The sequence below is a fragment of the Calonectris borealis genome, chromosome 7 (assembly GCF_964195595.1).
Source record: "Calonectris borealis chromosome 7, bCalBor7.hap1.2, whole genome shotgun sequence".
NCBI lineage: Eukaryota > Metazoa > Chordata > Aves > Procellariiformes > Procellariidae > Calonectris > Calonectris borealis.
In genome coordinates this window covers 5,924,031-5,941,364 of record NC_134318.1, presented here as the reverse complement: position 1 = coordinate 5,941,364, position 17,334 = coordinate 5,924,031, and the positions used below count along the sequence as shown (strand labels likewise).

Sequence of the window (17,334 nt, the reverse complement as noted above, 5' to 3'; positions counted from 1 at the left end):
ATAGAACATACATCCACAAAGGATCCCGGGACTCACACCAGGCATTGGCAGGATAGTCCACAGTTGCAGGTTTTCCAATTAAAGAAATCACAATCCCTCACTTAAAAGTGTTTTTCTTCTTCTTTGAAAGACAGAAGCAGAACAGTGTGCTAAGAGAACAAAGCTTCGTGCCAGAGATAACAGTGCTCAGTTATTCTAACCCTAAAGACAGTAGAAAAGTACTTAGCTATCAGATGCTATTTAATCTCAGAAAGAAATGTAGGAGATCAACAAGAAGTTGGGCACTCAGGAGTCAGCAAAGACCTTGCCACCAAACAAAAAGCAGCAGAGAGGAATCCTGCCTGACAGATGTGTTCTTCAGTTGAATAGAGTTGCCACTCTCCTTGCATGTAAACGTCTGGAGACATCCAAGTGAGGTTTAAAAGTCACTTAAAACTTCAGGCTTTCACACTGAAATGCCAAAGCAAACTTGGACACAACGTTCATAAAAATAGGCAATCTCCAGGGATGGGGAGTACTTTCAGTGAGCAGCTCTGTCTCGTCCTCAGCTCAACCATGTTCAACAACTAAATTAGTTAGTTGAAACTTTAATAAGGCATTAACCAGAAATGATGAAGATCACAGCCCAATTTTTCAGGATGTCACCCCACTCACAGGACTTTTTACTACTTTGCTTCCTTCCTTACCTTTCATGGTACTTGACACCAACATAAATTAGCACAATGAATTTGTGGCAAGAACCGCAATGAACACACCAAAATTAAGACAGATTCCAGAGATGAACATGAACGATTAGATCGAAGAGACAGCTCTGGATTCCAGCCATAGCCTAAAATAGGACCAAGAACATAAGGAGACAGCAGCGTAGTCTGAGAGATGTGCACGCCCTTCCTTTCACCCCAGCCAGCAACAGAAACGTCCCTGCAGAAAGTGCCTTCAGCTACTGACGGTGCACTCCAAGGAAGAGCTGGACCAACCGAAGAAGACCCGACAGGGAGCAGCAGGAATGGTTAAAGGTCCAGAACACACTGTGGGAAAAACTGACCTAAGCCAGTCAGATTGCTGTAAGAAAGATGGAGAAGAGGAAGGTGAGATAACTGTATTATATATAAAACAGCTGCTGCAGGACTTTTCTCTTGGTCCAGCGAGGACAGGACAAGATGCAGGACATGCGCTTAAGGACATCACAAGGGAAGAGGCTTATGCACCAGGGAAAGAAGCAGCAGCCTGTGCATTCATACATACACATATACAGAAAGCATTTAATGTTAAGGACAGGGGAACACTGGAATCGGCTGCCAGGGAGGATTTATTCCATCACTCCTCTCTCCATCACCAGCAAATTGCTAAAAATAGGTGAGACAGCTGCCTGTCAGGACTAGCTTGGAGGCACGCAGCGCTGCCTTGGCAGCAGACTAGCTGATTTCTCACGCTCCCTCCCACTCGCCTCTGCCGCAGCCCAGTTTAGGCACCGGCACCAGCACGTGGGCGCAGATAGACAGGGCAGAGCGTGAGGACCTCTGCTTCAAGCCCCTTGAAGGGCACTACGCTGAAGAAGATGAACCTGAATGGTTTTAGGTCAGTCTTACCAGCTAACTTGGATCATGTGGGATAACATGCCACTCCTTAGAGATGTCTCCCCGATAGCCTGCAGAGGAAAATAATTGTTTCATGAAGGTTGGCAACCCTAATGACACACGTTGGAGGCATCCTGCTGACGTTACCCTCATATCCTCGTAAACTATAAATCTGTTAATTTCTTATGCTGCTTACGTTTCCAAACAGAGCTCGCCCTGAGTGGGGTACGGGACCGTACCCCCGAGCTGCAGCCCTGACGGATGCACGCAGCCACAATTTATTTAACATCTGCCACGCACAGAGTTGCAAGCCTGTGCTCCTCACCTGCCAAACACGCTGCTCACTTGAACTTCTCTTGATCCGAACTGTACTTTGAAGGCTGATAGGCTCAATAGCTTCTTTTTTCCCCCCAAGAAAATGGCAGTTGCTTTCAGTCAGTGCTGCAGCTCCCCTGGTATTTGCTCCTGGGCACGCAGATGGTACAGCAAGGGAAGGTAACTGAATAAAACAGTGAGGCTGGCAGAGATAGCAAGAACCACGACGTAGGATGACCACATGAACCCAGTAAGATCACAGCTGGCATCCTATTCTCTATCCCTTGTCCTCCCAAAAGACAGCAAGCTCATCACCCTTCACCACTGTCATTCACTGGCGTTTGTTTTCAAGAAAAAAAAAATCTTAGGTTGGGAGAGTCAAAGAGGCAAAGCAGAGCCTCTGGTACTACGAACTTTTTAAGGTGCCTTCAATAAACACAGAGTGTCTTCTCTCCCCCACCCTTGTTTTATTATTATTTTTTACAATACTTTCGGGTTTGTACGAGCCTGGCTTTATCAGTTTGAAATTATGAGCCAGATCAACGGATATAAATAAGTCTGACTTAGAAGGCCAACTACCAACTGCTGAAGATTGTTTTATTGGGTATTCAAAGCTTATACTCAAGGGTAAAAAGGATGCCGTGACTGCTAAAAAAATACAAGTGAAAAAACTCACAACTTTAGTTCAGAAGAAAGCAAGGCCTGTAGAAGTAAGAAAACAGAAAAAGATGGGAAGAGAAAATTAAATATACTCCATATAAATTGAAAGCTAGATACTGCAGAAAATTGATAAGGGACACAGAAGCACCCAAGGAGGAGGCAATGACCAAGAGAACATGATCTTTTTACTGTCCAAATTATCAAAAACAACAAGGAGCATGTAATAAATCAAGATTATTGTTTACCATTTTATTAGAAGTGACAGAACTGTGTGTTTCCAAAAGAACACTTACTTTCTTTACAACGCTTTATATTCTATATATCCTGATCTTCTCAAGAGAGAACACAGACAGACTCTCTCCACTTGAATGGCAGCAAAGGTCTATATAACACAGCAACACTATAGATATGTATTTTCTACTCTGGTCTTTATAAAGCTTTCTGCAGAATCTGAGGTTTAGTTTTAATAAGAGTTGGCTGAGACCCTCTGCCCAACTGCTGTTGATATTCAGTAAGCCTTAACTCATTGCTATTAATATTTTAAAAGAGTAAAACAGGGCAATAGGTGTTATCGCAGACCTGTTATTTAGACAAAGACTGATGTTGGACGGAGGAGACAAGATGATCTAGGCTTTCTAATTAAGGAGGGTAAAGAATTTCATGACAGTCAACAAGGGCTTATGGAAAATAATAGATGTCATTTCTTGATGAGATTACCAGTGTTGTTGATAATCGCAGTAGCATTCACTTGATAAATGCAAGTTCTCACACTGTATTATTCCACTTGCCACTAAATGATATTGTGATTAATAAGCCACAGCAACACAAAAATCAACATGAAACATTCAATGGATTAAAAACTGGTTAACAACATGCTTCAAAATATGAGCATTTGATCATCAACGAGTGGCTGAGCTTCTCCCAAGCCCTGACAAGGGTAAGTTCCTGGCCCTGCGCCACCTTTTTTATTAATGAGCTAGAGGATAAAGTCCCTGAGTCCCCTGCCATCTATCAGCAAAGATTCAGAGAGCACTAGAAATTACGGTCTCGCTTGCTCGGCAAGCTGAGCACAAGCAAGCATACCATACCCATCAAGAGAGCCAAAGAGCGAGGGGAACGTCTAGGCACAACGAACACAGACACGTTTACATGACTACTTTCATCCATACTAGACGTTAACGCCTGTGAAAGCCACTTTGTGCTTTAGTGCGTCACTCCCGGTGAATCACCACAGTCTAAAGGACAAATGCAAACCTTGTATGTACACGTACAGGAATCTCAAATCAAGTCTAAATATTAAATAATGCCCCTGTTTGGCATCGATGCAACCCTCCTAGGCTACTGTGCTCAGGCTCTTTAGCACCTTTTTTCTCTAAATCCTACTCAATCAAAAGCCATAAATAAAATGTTTAGTAGGGTAAGTTTTTCAGAATCAGAGAGCTTACTCCTCCCAGGCTGAGAAAAAGGAGTAAATTGATCATAGCCTGCATTCCTGGTGAAGGAACAAGCTGGAAAGCTCTGTAACCTAATAACAAAACCAAGAAATGGCTGAAAGTAGGCACTAGCATACACTGAGGCGAGAATAACACAGAGTCTTGTTCACAGTGCAGATAATTAACAACTTCCCTCATGTACAGATTCTCTTCTCCCAATGGTTTCTAAAAAATCTAGATTGAGTGGGCTCCTCCTGCTGAAGCAGGGGGAGATAAGCTCGAGCTCAAGTAGAGCTTAGCCAAGGCAAGCAGTAATTCTGGGAAGTTGTCTGTATTGCGTCTACTTGCACCTTCAGCAATCAAGGAATTCATTTGCACTGAAGCACTATTCACTTACCAGGCATGTTACACAAATCAAGTGTGTATATGTGATGTTATACACATCAAATATCAACTAGAGTAAAACTTGTGACTTTCAATATTTATTTTCTCCAAGTTCCTTGAAAATATTTAGTTCCTCTATAAGGACAGACAAATCAGGTCTCTATACTAATATAAAATGTGAACCTGAGTCCATTAATCCGAAACACACTATTTTCCATCTAGTTTAACTAGCCTGTATCTATAACGAAGCATCATGAAGAACTTTTAAGAGACAGCAGCCCCAGCACCCAGTTACCTGGCAGGGAAGGAAAAAATTCTCATCAGCATCTGTTCCCTTTCCCAGACCATCCGCAATAATGCAACAAGCCATTAAGTGAAGATGTGCTACAACATTAATCACTCCAGCATCTGGTTTTGTTGTGCAAACTACAGGCTCAGTCCTGCAAGGCAATAAGGAATGGGTGAGCCTATTCACATGCATAAGGCAAAGCAGGTGTTTCCACACCAGAGCGTTTTATAGGCTCCCAACAAGCAGTGTTTGTCTACCTGACCGTGCTACTCAATCCATCTTCATTTCCACTGAGGACACGAGAACACAAGAGAGTGAATGTAGAGCTATGATAAGTGGTGTTGCCAGAGGACTAAAGTTATCTAAAATAATTCTCTAGAAATAGAGGGGAACTCGAGCAGGTCAGTGGGGAAGAAGAGTGCTCCAAGCATCTGACCACTGACTCTCACAGCTGGAATGTGCGAGATGGAGTTGTTTAAATGCAAGGAACATCTTACTGCTTTGGGTACCCAAAGGAGTGTGAAACCTTTAATTGACTTACGGGAAAAGGTATGTGGGCTACAAGATCCCTTGTAGGGGAAATGAGATCCCTTCAGATTTCTTAATTCCCATGAAACCCCATCTTTAGCTAAACGCAGACAACAGGGGAAGATCACGGGAGGTCAGTCAGAGACAGGGCTAACACACCGCAGCTTTCAGGCCATACTGCTATTCACAACTGGAAGACCAGAGAAGGCCATTCCTGGCACCGCTTTTTGCTCTCTAGGCTGGGATGTGTTCACACAGCTGCATGCTTCTGAGAATCTGGCCTCGTGCTCTTGAGACAAAAGTCCTAACAAATTTAGCTGCAAGTCGAGGAGGGAGCAATTCCCTGCTATGTCTATATTAATACCAGTTAAAAACTGTTCTGCTCTACCATAAACTCTAGGGTATTTAATAGCATCATTCCCTTTCCAGCCAGTACCTCATGCAATCCCTCAGCTGTTTTGGCAGACATAAAACAGATGGGCTGCGTCACATTAAACAAAGTCTCCTCAACCTCACAAGCCTTTTGTTCTCTTCAGCTGGCCCCACGAGCAGCAATAACACGTGATCCCGTATGTGGTCTAGACACCAAAAAAAAAAAGCATATAGCTTCCACCAGCAAGTCTCAGCAACAGCCAACTGCAGGAGACAGCTGAAGCTGTAGAAGTTTGCCAAAGTAAAAAGCGATAAAAAAACCCAAGGTTCGGCTAACTTCTGTTTTAAAGCCTTAATTAATGAACATTATGCCCATCCCTAGTTTTCTCCCTCGCTTCCTCCCCACAGATCCAACCTTTAGTGCAGCCCAGAAGGTAGCTGGGCCATCGGGTGGTGGGGGACGCTGAACATCATAAGAAGGCAACAGCCGTGACAAGGCTAGACCCTCAAGGGGTGATACTCAATGACTGCATTGGCACTTTTCTTCCAAATCAGGGACTAATCAAAACTAAGTGATATTTACAATTCCTGCGCTTCCTCTATTGAGCCAGGAAATTATTCCCCCTACTCCGCCCCCAGATGATGTGACTTCTTGGAGAGAGGCTGCTTTCCAGATAGCTACTGGAGGACGGCCAACACGCTCTTGGGGATGAGGGCAAGGTGAGCAGGTATTTTCAGTTATTTGGTGCAAAGGGGAGGCACCAGGCATGAACTTGGCCACCAGAAGGCACCCATATTTTTAAAAAAAGATTAAAAAATGCCATTTCCAGTGACATTAAAAGCCCAGGGTTCAAGTAACACTTATCCTGTTAAGAGACAGAGATTTCAAAGTGTAGTCCCCATAAAGTCACAGCAAACCAAGATGATTCGGAAAGCAGTTTCTTGTATTTCCACCTGGCTTCTCTGCACAAATCCCAGCTCTGATTTGCTATGCAACATTTAAATAAGGTGTTATGAACGTGCAGTGATCAAACTCCAGGGCTCTGCACTTAGGGCAATACCTGTGCTTTAAGCTCTGTGGGTCAGCTGAGGTCACTCCCCCCCAGGGCAGTTCAGATGTTTTACTAATTGACTCCAGTTTTGACTTCGGCTCATTCCCTGGCATCAGATTCTTTCCTTCCCCTGATGCTCATGGGTAAAAATAATATGAAGCCAAAAGCCACCTGAAAGGACACAGTGCTCTTTCAAGACACTGCTCACAGATCAATGTGTCTTCAAGCCTTAGGAGAAAACCCTCAGCATAGCAATCCCAAGGAGTCTCTTAAGTCTGTCACCTCTCAAAGAATTAAAAAAATGGAGCAGAGCTCTCAAAAAAAAAAAAACCTAAGATGGATAATAAACATTTTTTCATCTTTTCTCTCCTACATCAGATTAAGTAGTACCTGACACATCTATAGCTATAAAACAGGTTTCTCCCCTCTTGACTATTATTTATGTGGTTTCCTTTGTTTTGCTAGAACAAAGATTTTTAAAGTCTCAGTTTCAGCTGGCATAAGATACTTCCAGCAATTCTGACATTAAAAATGTATTCTAAGCAAATTACTCTAAAGCCTCTAAGACACTGATGCAAAAAAGCAATGCATTCTTAAACAGAGTTAGCTAAGGGCTGATCTAGGCTTCAAAATTAATTTCAGAAGCGCCGATGGAGAAAAGCCAAACACACAAAGCAGAGAAGGTCAGCAGCGCAAGGAAGACGAAGGGTCTTTCCTACAGAGGATCTTCCAGTAAAGCAATAGAGCATTTGATACAGGATGGCCAAAGGAGAAGAGGGTGGAGAAAGAGAGGAAGAAATGGTAGAGATGGAATGAAATCTGCAGAAGTGGCAGCCAGCAGCAAAACAGCTCAGGTTGCTGGTGAAGAGTGGAGCCTGAAAAAGAAGAGCTTGTAACAGAATGAGAATATACCACCAGGGCTGGGAGACGGGTATCTCAAGCTTAATTGCTTAATTTAATAAAACACAAATCAGTATTTGGAACTACAAATAGAGAATACAAGTTTTACAGGAGTATCAGTAACAGTATTTTTTATAAACATTAAGCTTGCTACAAACTGTGAGGTTCAGTACTTCTCATATATTAATGCTTCATTTAGATTAGCCAATGACTTCTCCAAGATTTATTCCAATTAATTAATTCAGTTCATTATACCAATGCCCAGATACTTAATTGCTTCTGTTGCCAGCTGGAAATTCTCAGAGTTTAAGTTATTGGGTAAACTTTGTTAATCTTCTAAGCTCAGTTATTTGCATTGCTGAAGTATTCCTCACCACGGCAGAACAGAGCAGCATTAGCTACTCCTGTCGTGTAATTATTTAGATGAGATATATTCCACCAAAAGCAGGCAGCAGGAGCTCCTGGAGGACAGCGAAGGCAACAAGACCAACACTCACCTGCAAGGGACAGCTATGCAGAAAGCTACACACAGACGCAGATCAAACATGAAGATCCCATCAACCCACCTCCAGTCTTGGGAAGACACAAAATAAGTCTTTCCTATCTTGCATCATACGTGAGGGTTTTTTTATAAACATCTTTTCAATCCTTGACTTCTCCTCTACTTTCGTGTGGGCTTCCTTACCCCAGCACTGGCTTCGCATGCTGCTCAAAGCATATCCTACAGAATCAATCTGAAATACACGGGTTTCAGGCTGCACATGACAGTCAGAAAGCACCTGAGAAGTCTTGTCTTTCTTCATGCTAAGTAGTGGAAGGGGTAAATTCACATACAGGCACCACCATATTAATCCCTTTTTGCAAGGTTCCTCATCATCAGAAGTACAAGAAATCTGTTTTGAAATCAAAAGGTTGGGGGGCTTTTAAGTACTGGTAAGAGATGAGTGCTGCTTCCCACATGTCAGTTGAAAAGAGTTGGGGCATTTACACACGGCTCTATGCAGATGACAAAAAGAAATACAAGTCAAATACTCCTTTCCTTTTATTATTGCTCTTCCTCTAACACTGCATCAGCTCTTACTTACCTAGCCCAAGAAGCATAAGTTTTTTTTTGCAATTGCTTCTTGAGTCAGCCTATTACATCTTTAATGCCTTAACTGTAAAGAAAAATAATTATAAGAAAACACAAAGAGGGAGACATCCCTCATCTTAAAAGAAAACTTCACTGACAGCCTGCAGGAAAGCATCCCTTACTGTATTCCTTTCTCAAAGGGCAATGGAGTGTCTCAGCTTCACTGACAGAACATCCAAGGTTAAGCAGAATATTAGCAGGCACATGTTCCTCGTTAGAGTCATCTGCCACCAAAGGGACAGTAATTCTTTGTGATGCTAAGACAGCCACACTTAGGACCTGCTGGACCCCTCAGAGACTAACTGTGCAGCACAGGAGTTTCATATCACAACAAAAGCACGGTTGCTTCACTAACCGAAGGTAAACAAGCATCACAGGTCATCCCTACGACAGACTAACTGCACTAACAGAACTGGTTACGCAAAAGGCCTCCCTAACCTGCTTCCCATTTAAATACCGCTGCAACATTTAATAAATTAAAATCGCTTACTACTAAGTGTAAATACTCAGATGCACACAGACATTTCTCTCTATAGTATATAAATTACATGTTCAGTGACACTTGGCTTATTCGATCTCCATGCCCTGGCTACGTGGATTACATATTTACCTTTTATAACTAATTCTACTGCTACTTACTGTAACGACCCAGGATGTAACTACCTGAATAACCCAGGATGTCATTACAAACATTTTTGATTCACCTACGCGTATTCATAAACTTGACTAATCACTCAATTTATATATTGTGAAAGACAAAAGGAAATTTGCGGTTTCTCATCCCTCATTTATTTAAACACAATGTTAAAATGCCTATTTGAGAGTCTGTTTAAAACTCCTGCAGGTGTCAGTATGAAGTATTTTCTATACCAAACATATCAGTTTTGTTTCTCCTCTTATTCAACAGCTGTATGCCAAATAATTAAAGTAACACCATAAGCCTGGATGTACTTTCATTTTACAATTACAGACATTGTGGATTTATTTCATGGCTTATATAGAAAAGGAATACTTAAATCTGTACAATTCTATTTAGTGCTTTACAAATTTATAAAAGTCAAAGGAGACAGAGCAAGGAAAGAAAAAAATAAAAATCACAGCAAGGCAATCTCTCCAGATTGATGAGGACTGAGGAGATCACAGACCACGCTAGACCAAAGCGGCTGCCGTCTCCTTGATCTGATTTCTATCAGCGCTCTCAGCTGAGCAAGGTCAAGCCTGGCCACAGTGCCCAGGGGCCTCCAAGGAACAGCCAAGTACTCCAGGAGCCAAAAATCAGTCTCTGAAATCACCCCTGACCTAGTACACCACATACCCTCAGCAGCTCTCGGCTGCAGGAAGCACCTTCCTCCTGATCAAAGGCAAAGCTGACAACTGACAATTTGGCTGTTGTTAAAAGCAGGGATGAATCTGCTGCAGGAGGGAGATACTAACTCGGTGTCTTTGGGAGAGCTTTACGTAGGACACGATGTCCTACCTACTTTACAATCAGGCTGACGATGTTTTAGGAAAAACCCTGCTCACTTCCCTGCCTGAAAAGGGGTGTTATCCTGGCTATCCCCGCAGAGGCGTTCGGGACCTGCGGATAAAGAGGCACTACGTAAGTGCAGATTATTAGCAAAATGAAGCATAAGACAACACTGTGCTGGATCACTGTGTTCTCCCTCTGCCTGCGCGACTCCTTTTAGGAGACATAGAGGTTTGACAGCTCTAGGAACAGCCAGAACAATTACCATCATCTTCCTCCTGTTACTTTAAAACTAGAGCCTTCTAGCCGCAACACAGGTGAGCAGAGAGCCAGCAATAAATCACCCAAATATTGGAATGGAAGTAAGACAGGTTTTCAGCAAAGACTTTATTTTCAGACTCTAGTTGCTTCAGTGACACTGCCAGTGCCACATTGCTTCCACATTTTGAGGGAAGAGAAGGGAGTCCTTGATTTATTTCAAACATGGCATGGGCCTAGGGTTCAGTGAGGGTCACCTCAGGCAAGCACAAATATCCCCTTTCTCCTCACAGTTATGGAAACAAGCTTTGAGCTCAGAGTAGGTGTGCTCAGACTCTGGCCCTTAAAAACCTCCTGAGTCTTGCATGCAGCTACCTTTCCACCAAAAGATGGACTGTCCCCTTCTGCTCCTCTGCTATGTTTTGTATGCGAAGCACTCAGCAGACCACAAAGAAAAGCAGAGTAGCATCCCCTGGCCAAGCGTGCTGTCCCTAGCAGCCCTCCCAGAAGCTGAAAGCACGACGTTTTCACCCGGGTTGGTAGAGCCAACAGATTTTTCTTTGCACACCACCACAGACCCAAGTAGCATCACCACGCAGGGGGAAGCCGGGCAGCGAACCCCACCAAGGGCAAACAGCCCATGCTGAGGATGGCTACAGAGGAAAACTCTTCAGTTCTGAGCTTTTTTGCATCTCTCTGGCTACTCACAGCAGCAAAGAAGCTCCACAGGGAGTCAGCAACAGCAATTCCCTCCAGCAGAAGCAGGACAAGCAACAACACTTTGCAGATCTTAAACCCATCCGCAGGTACTTACCACAGGACTAAAGCAGCATGAGGTCTCAGGCAAAAAATAAAAAAAAAACCAAAAAATATATATTACCTCTGCCAAAGGAATCTGGCACCTGCTGTCGCTGCAGTCGTCCCTACGAAAGCCGCCACCATGAGCCTACGCCTGGTCCTGGGGTGATGTGCTGTCCCATGGTAACGCCGCGAAACAGCAGACAGCCCTGCTGCAACGGGAAGAAATCGAAGGCGAAACATCCTGTTGAATAAGAAGAACACATTAGTAAAGCGACAAACGGATTCCAGTTGTGGACTCTCACCAGATATTTGCTCGCATTTTTTCTAAAATAGGAAAAGTTAGAAAATAACTGTCACAGATATTTATTAGCCATTCTAAAATAAGCATGTGACCTGTCTAATAAATAGCAAATTACGAGTTTTACGTATTGGCACTCACCTGGTTGACACACCTTGCTGTCACATCCCTACTACTTACTCAGCTGCTCTTACAGCATTTTCCAAATTCCTCTTCAGCCTTTCCCCAGCACACTTCATTAAGAGGAAATATTTGCACGCTCCCACTCAAGTGCCAAGGCATGGAAGGTGCAGGTAGATCTTACAAGTAACTACAGCAAGTAAGAGCCATTTGGCCAGAGGGAAAGACACAGCTGGATTTTAAAAGGCAAATTAAACCAAATAACAAGCAAACCAAACAAACAAAACCCCAACCCAGTCATTTTAAATTTCCTTAAGAAAACTCCACTGTTCTTAAATCACTTTTTTAGCTACCCTGGAACAAAAACATTTATATTCAACTTCAAGGCAAGTTTCCAAGCGTCAAAACTCATAAAATACAATCCATACCCCGTTACACACACAATGGTACAGAGACAAATGGGAAACCAGAGCTACAAATCTGAACACTACAACGGAGAAATCTGAACCGCAAAAATGTCACTGCATCACACACACCAGCTACAGGAGACAAAGCAATTTTTGCTAGCTCACAAGATCGAAGGCGAAGGGTAAATGTTCCCTTTGAAAAGAAAAGGTGCTATATTCTTTAGTGGAAAAAAGGTTTTCTTTCTAATGGATGCAAATTCAGTTTTCTGATCATGGGGTCAGCCTTAAAAAAAAGAAATTGGGAGCAGAATGGTAAAAGAGAAAATTCCCAAGGCTAGCAAAAACATTGGAAGTGGAGAGCAGAGAGCAGCGGCCTGACTTTTTCCTTTTGTTCGCCATTCTTGCTGTTCTAGTCAAATATTCCCAGCCAGTGAATAACCACAGAATATAAAAATAAAGTCACATCTATTGCTTTCTTTTTGCTTTTGCAACACAAGATGCCACCGCGCTGTTTTGCTAAACCATTAACTTCCAACAATGAGAATCTTGGGACCGTTTTGCGCAAACACACCTTACACGTGGGGTGTGTTATCCCACTTCAGCTATATAGAGTTGAATATATTACTGCCCTTTTCCGCCGATTGAAGCAACACGCTCAGGATTTCATAACACAAATCGGTGATGTGAACGAAGACACACATAAAATATTGAGCAGATAATTTTGAGTGCCAGAGCTCAACATCTTTTAAGGCAAGAGGTGGTGGAGATGCATCTGAAGACTTCACAGCACAATCAAGAAATACACAGCGAGGGGAAGAAAAGCATAGATAACGAAAAATCATTAGCAAATCCGTTATCGGTGATTTTTTGTATCAGACCTAAGGCTTTGGCATGGTCCTGGGGCAAGTGAGAGGGGATGGAGCACCAGCAGGCGAGGGCAGGCTGGGACGGAGGTGGCAATACTGCTCTTGATGGGTAGGGCAAAGCCACAGGGTGTCTATCCCTCGCCATCCTGGTTTAAGGGCAAAACTCACAAATTCTGCTGCTCACGGCTACTGCATCTGTATAGCATCCATTTTATATTCATCTGTGCACATATTAAAAACCAAGTTTGCAGTCAGCATTACCATTTTGTTTACTCCTTTAAAAATAAATAGGCTTAAAATTAAAGTTTTAATGGAATACACAACAGCGCTTAGTCTCCAATCTTCTCCAGCTCTGAACAATAGAAGATTTTGTTATGAAAAACAGCTCTTATTTCAAATTTAAAATTATTTCCATCCTACACAAACCTGATGTTCCCATTTCGTCTCCAGGGATGAATTTCTTACATATGCAGAGAAAAATCTGCAAGTGTTATTTTCACAGAGACACTAATGCTGCCCTTACTCGGGTCCCCATCCTAATTACAGCTTTATATGCATAAGATGTAATGGATAAGGAAAGTGTTGCCAGTATCATTTAATCAGTCAAAATGAAAATCAAGCCCCACAGTGCTTATTTTTGAGCTTGAAGAGATTTTTACTACATTTCAGATTGTTGGCTTTAGTACTGCATAAATGTTTTCTTTGTCTGAGCCCTAAGAAACACTAAATTATCCGCTTTGTCCAAGTAATCTCCATCCTCGATGGTCCTGGGACATTCACCCAGACAGTGCTCACTTGGTAGCAATTGCCCGAGCGAGCTGAAAGCAGGCAGTTCCCATAATACCCTAAAATAAAGAGTATCCTTATCTCAGAACAAAAGCACTTTGGAAGCTACATTTTCCACGTTTTCCATCTGCAATTTTACTATTTCTCTTTTTTTTTTTTTTTTTTTTTTTTAAATCGAAAGCACCATGATATCTGGTACGTTTTGTTAAAAGCTCCAGGCATTTAAGTCAAGATCACTCGAGAAAGCTGGTGATCACTTTTAAAAAGATTAAAAATAAGTGTCTTGCCCTAACCGCAGCAATGAAAAGCTTAACACCACAATCTGCAGTAAGATAAGGAATAAAACTGAGATAAAGTATAAAACTCCCAAGAACTGATGTGATTACAGCTTACAATAAGAAACAACCTCAATTCTTGCATGACTTCATGCCATAAGTTTTCTTTTTTTACAAGATAAAACAAGGTAGATCAGAGCAGAAAAAAAAACTTAACTCCAAAACACTGAAAATAAGGATCAAACATAAAAGTTATTATGATGTTCTAGCAATACAGCTATAAGGAATCTGTAGATCATATTTTGTTTCTAAGAGATAAGCCAGTCTTATCTTAAGTTCTTGCTCAGAACAGCTCTACAGTGACTTTCAGAAGTTGAATTAAAATCCTTGGACAAAAGAAATACTTGGGTTTTTTTTCCAGAAAAGAATGACATATCTGCTTTTATTTGTGCCACAAGCCATGGGTATTTTTTTTTTAAGCAGAATAGACAACTGACAGACTTGAAGATTTAAAAACAAGTTTTGTTTACTGGCTGCTCCACCAAAACCCATTCCTTGGAGCCCAAACATTCAAAAAACCCCCCAAAAAACAACAACAAAAAAAATCTACCTTACCTCAATCCCCTTGCCAAAAGAGATCTGACAACCCATCCTGGTACCTGGCTCTCTCTGTCCACTTCGGCACCACGTTTTTGTGCTCCAGCTCTGTGGTTTAAACCGTGTTTCTGCCCCAGCTGCTGCAGCAGCTCTCGCTGCCGTCAAGTAAGCACTTAGGGCCCTGCTCTATGGGTACATGCCGCCGGCAAGCGGGAACAGCACAAAGCCTCATACATTTGTAATTTAATGTTAAACGTGTTAGCACCTTTGACATGCAGGAAACCCACAAACCCATTAGGAAAGTACCACTTTCGATCCGAGACACAATGGGCATCATTCAAACTGAGGACATCCAGATCACTTTAAAAGAACAAATGCAAAATTATTTCAACAGCTATATGCGTTCTCGCTTAATGTGGATATTTTATTTTCCTAAACAATGATCCTCTATCCACTAACCTGTTTCGCAAGGAAATTCAGACAGGCTCTCTGCTTCTCCCCCCTGCCACATCCAGAGCATTGGCAGTCCCGCCCTGGATTTTTTAGTGCACTAAGAACTGGCAGATCCCATCTCCCTCCCATCCTTTTTCAGATACCGAAAGAAAAAGAACAAAAAGACTTGCTCCTGTTTTTCCAGCACCCCAATCAGCTGACGGTTTCAAGACTGAAAGCACTAAGTAGCCCAGCCCCGGCAAAAGGGACTTCTTCGCACTTGGGTACTCCCCAGCACCAAACTTTTTGTAGTCCTGTTTGGCAATCCAGAACAGCCTCAGTTTTTAAGATGAAACACACTTAAAGCAGTTTTTTGGTGTCGAAGCTGGCCTCGGTGGGGCAAGTACACGAGAGGGAGAACAGTAACTGAATAAGCTGATGGGTGTTTAATTTTTCATCAGAGAAGAGTTCACAGGCACTTTTTATTTGAACAATTTTACTATGACACGGTAAGCTTGTGCATTAGTGCAGAATGTCAGTTGTAAATTTAAATGAAAAATATTGCTATGTAGTAAGATCTCAAAAAAGATTTGCATTTACGAGGCATTGCTTAGGCATAAAGACCTCTGCAGGGACTGGCTGAGATGGAGTCACTAAGAACTGAAAGAGCTTTCTGGAGCCGTACGTTTATTAAAAAGCAAAGTTTGACGTCGCTGGAGCGCACCAAGACATCCTGACCCAGCGGCCGCTGTAGGAAAACTCCTCACCTATTTCCATCTCAGCCCCTGACCGTCAGTTAAACCTCGCCCCTGCTCACTGAAGCCAGCGACATTGGCTCCAGAAGGTGTGGGGCGCCCTGAAGCACAGAGCCAGCCGCAAAAGAGCACGGGTCTCAGCTCCCAGCTCTCCTGTCTCCGAGAGGATTATTGGGAAGAGGGGAAGGAAAAATTGCAATGGAAAGAAAAGTATGACAAATAATCCAATGGGAAGGAAAAGTCAAGACGCAAGGGAAAGGGCAAAGCAATCAGGAGAGAAGTTTCACTGTCAATACTAATATAGAGATACTTAAGATAATCTGAGATACACAAACCGGAGGGGGGAAAACCTCTTAGCATCAAACCTGCCTCCACCAAAATTAAGTTACTAATTTTGACTTCTCCTCCCCCCAGTTCTCCGTATTTTCCACTTACAAACTGGTACCAGCGAGAGAGGTTTGTACAAGGGTAATTCATACAAAGGGTGCCCAGAGGTGGACCCCAGCTAGCGAAGCATCTGGATCCACTCCTTCCCCCACCCCACGAGAGACCAAACCGCTCCTGCTCTTTTCCCCTGCTGTAACTACAAATTTTCACCTTACCCAGTGCAATTTTCAGAAAAAGGATTGCTCACGTTACTGAAGTTATTAGCTTACTAAGACACATAAATCAGTTTTGAGAATGAAAATTAAATCTAGCAGCAAAAATAATTTCTTCTCAGGTATGAGATTTGGGCAATATTTGATCACACTAATTTCGCTAAAGAGGGGAACCACATTTGTTTTGGAGCACGATTCAAATTGATGGAGAGTCTACGAAGCATCAATCAATAACACGCTGCCAGGTCTTTAGCAGAAACCTAAGCCATAGCCTGGCAATTTCTTTTTAACTGTCATTGCAATAAGGGTCCACCTCTTCCTAAAATCCTCTACCTTGAAATTGCATGCTTCCCAACTCTGCAGCTCTGTAACTACACCCAGCCATCGCTCGTCCTCCCCTTGGAGACGATCAGTGCCGGCCCTCAAGTAGCCAGGATTTAGTATTAACCTTCGTTCTGCTCTGAATGCAGCTACTATTAAAGCCATACTATTGCATTTCACAACATGTTTAAAATTCAGTCTAATATTGCACTACCAACACATTTTGGTGTTCTGCAATCACCTCGCCATTAACGTGGCTTATTTAGTATAACGATTTACCAGGATGATATCCTTTAAGACTCCATTATTTATGCCATCCTTATCTCACGAGTTGCTTTTTTCTCCCAAATTGATCATTTAGCATCATAAGACACAAAGCGAAAATAAAACAGCAAAACCACGGCTAGTTGGAATCCAACTTGTTAAACTACCGCTTTTATGCACAGGTGTTCTCCTCAATTTAATGCACACATCCTTACTATTAGCTATATTTAAATTAAGGAAAATGTAGGTTTCTCTGTTACTATCAGTTGCTTTAATCCCTTCCCCATTTTTAAGCTCCGCATACAGATACCTGCAGATCATCCTGAGATAGCAAGTACTGCGCAGAAGAAACAACCATCTCTCCTCGGGCTGTACAAGGAGAGATGCCGATTTCCACCAAGTCTGCTGCCGCAGAAGCTTCGCCTTAGACTCGAGCAAACTGGCT

The 17,334-nt window shown here is 42.5% G+C and overlaps 1 protein-coding gene across 6 annotated transcripts in view; it reads right to left on the bottom strand.

Moving 5' to 3' along the window:
* MICU1 (mitochondrial calcium uptake 1) overlaps positions 1 to 17,334 on the bottom strand; it is a 110,526-nt gene that overhangs the window by 86,804 nt on the left and 6,388 nt on the right. For 4 of the 6 annotated variants that reach the window (XR_012674237.1, XM_075154125.1, XM_075154131.1 and 1 more), the window contains exon 3: positions 11,249 to 11,410. Coding sequence is in view for 4 of the 6 variants with exons in the window: in XM_075154125.1 (XP_075010226.1) it covers positions 11,249 to 11,409 (161 nt within the window). In the remaining 2 variants the exon portion in view is untranslated. Of the gene's footprint in view, positions 1 to 1,589; positions 1,649 to 1,902; positions 2,060 to 11,248; positions 11,411 to 17,334 lie in introns of those variants that run through there. The other 2 variants (XM_075154126.1, XM_075154130.1) reach the window with 2 other exon arrangements.